The sequence below is a fragment of the Pleurodeles waltl genome, chromosome 3_1 (genome assembly GCF_031143425.1).
Source record: "Pleurodeles waltl isolate 20211129_DDA chromosome 3_1, aPleWal1.hap1.20221129, whole genome shotgun sequence".
Taxonomy (NCBI): domain Eukaryota; kingdom Metazoa; phylum Chordata; class Amphibia; order Caudata; family Salamandridae; genus Pleurodeles; species Pleurodeles waltl.
In genome coordinates, this window is record NC_090440.1 from 1,895,528,501 (window position 1) to 1,895,535,706 (window position 7,206).

Genomic DNA, 7,206 nt, shown 5'->3' on the forward strand with positions numbered 1-7,206 from the left:
CAAATGAACATACAACAAAGATACCCTTCTGTCCAAACAACATTGACGCAGACATAGCCCCATCAGTGTACATCAACGAAGGCGTCTCCAACAGTTCACAAGAGAAAGGGTACCAGGAGGACATGTCCCCCACTCAGTTCAAGTAGACAGAATCCAGCAATAATACGAACAAATCAGTCCTCGGTGAGCATGAATTTGGGACCGCACACAATAAATGCTCTCGGGAAGGGCAGAAGAACAGATACAACCAACGAAGATATTGAAAAGACAGCCGGAAAGGGGCGAAGGCAGCACTAGCAGTTATCCCACAACCAGCAGCAACACACAGCAATGGCAACACGAAGCAGTTTCTAGATGTATGACAAATCGGAATGAGTGCCTATCATTTAGTAAGCGATCTCCAAATAGGAGCGCAGAGGCGCCCAAATGACCCGCGGCCTAGAGCCCTCAGAAGCCAGCTCCCAGTAAGTCGTCAATTGTTCCTGACAGAACGCGGCATCACGCAACCAATCAGAAAGCCGAGGAGGCCAGCCCCGTCCCCAGCAGATCGCGACTCTGCGCTTAGCCAAAAGCAGCAACATGCCCACCAATCTCCGCAGATCTATCGGGACTTCATCTACCCTCCCCAGCAGCGCTAACACAGGAGAAGGGGTCAGCTCTAAACCAGTCATCTCCCCAATCGCATGCATTACTTCCACCCAGAAGTTACGTACCTCCCCACATTGCCACGCCAGATGAAGAAAGTCGGCATCCGGAGCGTGACATCATTCGCAGTTAGCATCCGCACGCAACCCCATAGCATATAGGCCGCGAGGAGTGTAATATAGACGATGTAAGAATTTGAAATGAATGAGTCGCAGCCTGTAATTCGGTGATGGCACCCTCATTTGCGCACAGCACTTCTTCCATACCTCATCAGAAATTTCCTCACCTACATCCACCTCCCACTTTACTTTAGCAAACCCTTTGTTCCTGCATGCAGCCATACAACTTGGTGATTAGCTTCCTCGGCGACTGTGCACTCCATAATACCTCCAGTGCACAGCATATCAATGGTGTCTTCGGGAGACTAGAGTAGCGCGTACAGAGCTATGCACACACACGCAATACATATAGCCTATGAAACGCACTATCAGTTCCATCTCTGAGTGCCACCCCTGGGGAGATCAGCCACCCGTCCACAAACCAGTCCCCCAAAAGAGACAGGTCCGCGTCACAAAGCTAATTCCGCAGCTGCGAGTCTTGGAACATCCCTTCATCGGCCACAGCAGCCACCGCCATCGATGGCGCAAAGGGCTCACGCACACCAGATCGCTTCAACAAAGCCGTCCAGGCCCTGACAGTGCATGCCACCGTGTCCACCCCCCGGGGCCGGGGCCGAGACAAGCTCCCGAAAACGTGCGTCAATTAGTTTGGCCATACCGCATTGCTCTCAGGGGCAAGATGCGGCATGTAGCGAACAGGGCGGATCCAGTAATACGCAAAATGAGCTTGCGCACAGTAATAATAAAGCTCCAGATCAGGAGCAGCAAGGCCACCCAGTTCAAATGGTAACGTTAATTTCTCCCATGCGATTCTAGGCTGACCCCCTGCCCAAACCAATCGAATCATAGCGGAGCGAAGGCGTTGCAAAAAACACGCTGTGAGTACAAGGGGAAGGTTCACAAACAAGTACAGGATTTTAGGTAACACTAACATTTTGGCGATGGCAATCCGTCCTATTAATGACAATGGTAGGGAGCGCCACATCTCAATCCTGTCCTCCAGACAGGACATAACTTTGCCGTAATTAGCCATCCAAAGAGTTTCAACATCACAGCTCAGCCAGACTCCCAAATACCACACCGGCTGCTAGCCCACTCAATAGGATATCAGGACGAGAAGCACGCCGTCCCCGACGATAGAGATACCCAAAAATTTGCCAAACCGTACAATCTCATCCAGCAGAACATCTAAATTTTTACCGGGCTCCCGTACATACTGCGCAATGTCATCAGCATACATGGAGATCAAGATAGGCCGCTGCCGGAACAGCAGCCCTCTATTATTGTGGTGCTGGAAGGCCGCGAGCGGCTCCATCACTATCGCAAAAAGCAGCGGGGACAAAGGGCACCCCTGTCTGATCCCCAGAGCCACCCGAAAAGAGGCCGATATGCTACCATTCAACTGTAGTCGAGCAACGGGCTCTGTGTACAGCAAACAAATCAAATTCACAAAGCGCTCACTCAAACCCACCCTGCCAAGAAGCGCAAATAAGTACTTCCACACAAGCGAGTCAAAGGCCTTCGTGGCATCCAAAAACACCACCGTAGCATCGTCGGCAGCAAAGAATGTCCAAAAGTTGTGTGCCGTGGACCGCCCCGGGACAAACCCGGACTGATCCGGCAGCACCAGCCTCGTCATCAACGGCTGCAACCGTGCCGCAATCATCTTGGCCAAGATCTTATTATCAATGTTAATCATAGAGAGCGGGCGATACGAATTACAGCTGTGCGGGTCCTTACCTGGCTTAAGGATGGTAACGATCAGTGCCTCGCGAAGGGAAGCAGGGAGAATTCCAGTCCTCATTGCCTCGGCATAAACCTCCAGCAGGTGAGGCGCAAGGATATCAGAGTATTCCTTATAAAACGCTGGAGTCAGGCCGTCAAGGCCAGGGGACTTGTCCCCAGGCAGGTCACGAATCGCAGTCTTTACCTCCTCTGCCGAGAAAGGAGCGTCAAAGTATGCCCTAGGGGCATCTTCAAACCAGAGCAAGCTAATCTCGGAGAAATTGTCCTGTACAACCTCAGCAGGCAACTCAGCAGGTTCAGAGTACAAATCCATGAAAAACTTGGTGAATACTTTCATGACACCATCCGTACCCGCCACGCGCTCACCCTCCGAGCTGTCTGTTTTAGTAACATAGCTACTGGCCCAGGGTTTACAAAGCAGATTTGCTAGCATGCGTCCGGCCCTCTCTCCCTCGCCAAAGCACCTCGCCCTGGCAAATCTCCCCAAAAAGCATATTTCCCTGATAGAGGCTTCCTCATACAAAGAGACTGCTCCTCGGAGAGCCGCCAGTGTATCACTGGACCAATCCACCACCAATCGAGCCTCCAAGTCCGCTATCCGTGCCTCCAGCTCAGCCAACTCTCGGCGCAGCGCTCGCAGCACACCATGCTGTTTCGAAATGCAGAGCCTACGGATGACTACTTTAAAGGCCTCCCATTACATTCCCGCCGAATTCACAGAACCACCATTCTCCTCAAAGTAGAGGACAATATCCCGGCGAATCTCCTCGCGGAACGCCTCATCTCGGAGCGCCCCCTGAGGCAAGCGCCACGCAAAAGCGCGTTCTGGCCCACCAGGCACCGCGAGCTCCAGCTTAACCGGAGAGTGGTCCGACAGCGTATGTGCCATGTGCTCCACCGACCGCGTCCATAGCGCCACATCACGCGAGCCCAGCCAACTATCAATGTCTGACCAGGTATTATGCACATAATTAACACATATACCCTCTCTCGCATCTCCATGCTTCACCCGCCATATATCCACCAAAGCCCCATCAGCCATGACCGCAGACAGAGCCCTAGCTGCAGCCGAATGTTGCACCGTGGCCAGACTCTCCCAGTCCCGCTCCGGATCTAGGATCACATTGAAGTCACCCACCCAGATCACAGCACCTCCCCCCATCGACTCGACCAGCCACCAGACCTCACTGAAGAACTCCGGGTCATCCGTATTAGGACCATATACTGACCAAGTCTGCAAAGCCTGTCCAGCAACACTCCGCTCAGCAACACATATCGTCCATTAGGATCAACTATAGTTCTCTGAGTTTTCCATTGCAGTCCCTTGCGCAGCAGAATCGCCACTTCTCTGGCATAATGCGAATACACCGCCCCATGGCATTCCCCAATCCATCCAGCCTTCAAACGATGCATTGTATCCGCCACCAGGTGAGTCTCTTGCAGCATACATACATCTATATTCTGGCGCTTAACATACTCAGACATGAGACACACCTTGCGTCCATCATTCAGGCCACGCACATTCCAGGAGAGACAGTAGATCAATGTCACCATCTCCTGCGTCATCGTAGCACTCCTACCAGAACACCATACCACACCGCCACCCCCTCAGCCGGCCAGACAGAGATAGACAAAAAGAGCAGTAAGAAGGAATCAGAAAGGCAAGAAACAACAAACATATACACAAGCCGCCCCCCACCCAAGCAGACCCCCCAACCTGGTTGAACAAATAACCACCCCCCCTTTAACCACATGAACCCAATCGGTAAACCATGTCATGATAACAAGACTCATCCAAGGGGCGTATAGCTAGCCACCTAGCACAACATCCCGACCAGGACTGGGAAGGACGGGCATAGGGCCTAAAGGTGAATAAAACATCAGGACGGCAAACAGTGCAATAAGCGCTATAGCTATGCAGACAATTAATACACCAGCATCCAGGACCATTCATTCATTATCACTGATAGTCTCACGCTCCGCACCAGGCCCACTCGAGTCCACCGCCGCAGATCTTCAAGGAAGAGCTTTAACAAATTTAGCAGCCAGCTTCAGATGTGTAAAGAAGTGGAGTTTCCCTCCATGCTGCACTTTTAGTTTCACAGGGTAGATAAGGGAAAACCTGGCATCTGTCTGACCAAGGGAAAGTTTGATCGGCACGAAGGCCCTGCGCGCTGCCTGCACCCCTGGGGTGTAGTCCGGGAAAAAGTTCAACTTAGTATTCTTATATATCACCTGGCGCCGCTCTCTAGGCAGTTGGAGAACTGCATCCCTGACGCTATAATTCGAAAAGCCGGATAATGATGGGACGAGGTGGGATCCCAGGCGGAGGCCGAGGGCCCAGCAACCTGTGCGCCCTCTCCACCACGAGCAATCGAGAGAGCTGACCAGGAAAAAGTTCTGAGAGCATACCTTCCACAAAAACCTCCATCCTGCCCATGTCTGTGAACTCAGGAAGGCCAATCAGTCTAACATTATTGCGGCGCGAACGTGCCTCCAAATCTTCATTTTTGTTGCGTATTACTTCCAACACCATCTCCATTTGCAACAATTGTTCTCGCTCATGTCGTTGATCCTCTAATTCGGAAGTGCGCGCCTCCAGCCGATCAAGTCAGGAGTCATGATCGTCCACCCTGGTTTTGATGCAATCAAGTTGCTCAGTTAAGTGATCGAGTTTAGCATCAATACCTGTCAAACTGGTCTTCAGATCCAGAAACATGGCCTTGACTGACATGTACGATGACCCCTCCTCCACCACCATCTCTCCTAACTGAGAGGAGCGGGTCCCCCCTTCCTCTGGCCCCCATCAAAGGAGATCTTCGCCTGTCGTTGATCCGCCTTCCCCATCTTGCAACTGTCAAGCCACCTCAGTAAGGGCCCCCCCGTCCGTTCAGCAAGGGTTGCGGCCAACGTAAAGAATCCTCTCAGCAGTGGTCTCCACTAGTCGTAGGCCTCCCCCGGCCAGCCAGGCTCCCTCAACTTAGGCTCTGCACCTCCACCAGGCCTGGCATGACGACAGACCAAGCTGCCCGTCCCAAAAGGCAGAAAAGCCGGGCCCAGCAATGGTACAACCCGCCCACAGATCAGCACCGCAGGGCCAGCAGGGCACCTCAGCTGGCTCCCAGGATGGCTCCTCCAGGCAGCCCTGGGCCCAATCCGGCCGGCGCAGCCCCACGCAGTGGGCCTGTCGTAGAGCCCTTCACCAGCACAAGGCAAGACGGGCAGCCAATCCGGCCAGCGACCCCACAGCAGGGCCCCCCCAGCTCCACAGGGCACAGAAGGGCGGTCTCCGCGTCCGCCTCCGCAGTGCGACCTCGTAAGCGCGCCGCAGGGTCCCCAGCAAGCCAGCACCCACCGCAGGGTGGGCGAACTGCAACAGGCCGCGACAGGCCTCCGATTCACACAGGGCCGCCCACCCCGCCAGAGCCGCGGGCCGACCAGCCCCAGCCCCGTAAGCTACAGAGGCCGCAGTGCACGGGGGTCGCAGGGAACCGCGGTCCGATCCGACCGCCGATCCGGACCCCGCGTGAGACTCCACACCTCCAGCAAGCGGCAGGGCCACAACAGGCGACACCAAGCACCTCACCCGGCCGACCAGCCTGGCCAGGAAAGCCCGCGGCGGCACGTCCCCAGCCGTCCAGTCCAGCCCAGGCCAGGCCCTTCACCTCGCCACGGATGTTTGCGCGACGGAGGTCCGGGCCGTATCTTCCACCGCAGCGGCCGGCAGCACTCACGCCTCTGCAGTTCCGCCCAGCTGGGAAAGCTTAAAAAACACCGCCCTGGCAGGATAAATGCGAGGAAGAGGCCATAAGCCCAGCAGAGCCTCACAAAGTGCCGGCCATCTTGCTGGCAGGCTAGCTCCGACCCCTGTACAAAATAAACCTTGGCACAAAAATAATATAGATCCATGTCTGGAGCAGCCAGTCCTCCCTGCACAAACGGCAGGGTCAAAACTTCCCAGGCAATGCGTGGCTACCTGCTAGCCCAAAAAAGAGAGATAAGATGAGATTTGAGCTGGCGCCGAAAGTGCAGAGGCAGCAGGAGCGGTAGGTTAAGGAAGAGATATTGAAATTTGGGGAGGATCATCATTTTTGGAATGGCTAAGTGGCCAGTCAGTGATAGAGGTATCCGCCTCCATCTCTCAAGCCTTTCCTCTAGCCATGGAAGTAGTTGACCATAATTGCTCTTCCACAGCTCGTCCATGTCTCTACTGAGCTACACCCCAAGGTATTTGTAGGACTGTCTGCCCATGTGAGTGGGAAATATGAGAAGAATGGGAGCACTGCATCAGTCAGTGGGAAGATAATCGACTTTGTCCAATTGATCTCTATTCCTGAGAGCCCACCAAAGCCAATACATTCTCTAGTAAGAGGCTCTAGTTGCATTTGCAGATCTCTAACATATAGAGTAACATCGTCCGCATAGAGTGATTCTAGGATCCTGCGTTGGGCGAAGACAAGACTACTGTGAGCATGGTGCTGGCAAAGTCGAGCAGCAAGCGGCTCCATAGCTATTGCAAAGAGAATGGGTGACAAGGGGAAGCCTTGTCGGGCACCCCTGAACACCTTGAAGGGTATAGTGATATTGTCATTCACATGCAACTGAGCTACCGGGCGTACATAAAGCAGCCAAATTAACTTAACGAAGGTTGGGCTCAGACCTATGCACGCAAGCAGAGCAAAGAGGTATTCAAGGG

General features: G+C 53.8%; 1 protein-coding gene across 1 annotated transcript; it reads left to right on the top strand.

Annotated features, from left to right (window-relative positions):
- Window positions 1–5,519: 5,519 nt before the first annotated feature.
- Window positions 5,520–6,278, top strand: LOC138283638 (proline-rich protein 2-like). The gene has a single exon (XM_069221576.1). It carries the CDS (start codon window positions 5,520–5,522, stop codon window positions 6,276–6,278), a length of 759 nt encoding a protein of 252 aa, XP_069077677.1.
- Window positions 6,279–7,206: the final 928 nt, after the last annotated feature.

Coding starts and splice junctions, on each gene's coding strand:
- LOC138283638 (XM_069221576.1), top strand. CDS start 5,520: ATGACGACAGACCAAGCTGCCCGTCCCAAAAGGCAGAAAAGCCGGGCC.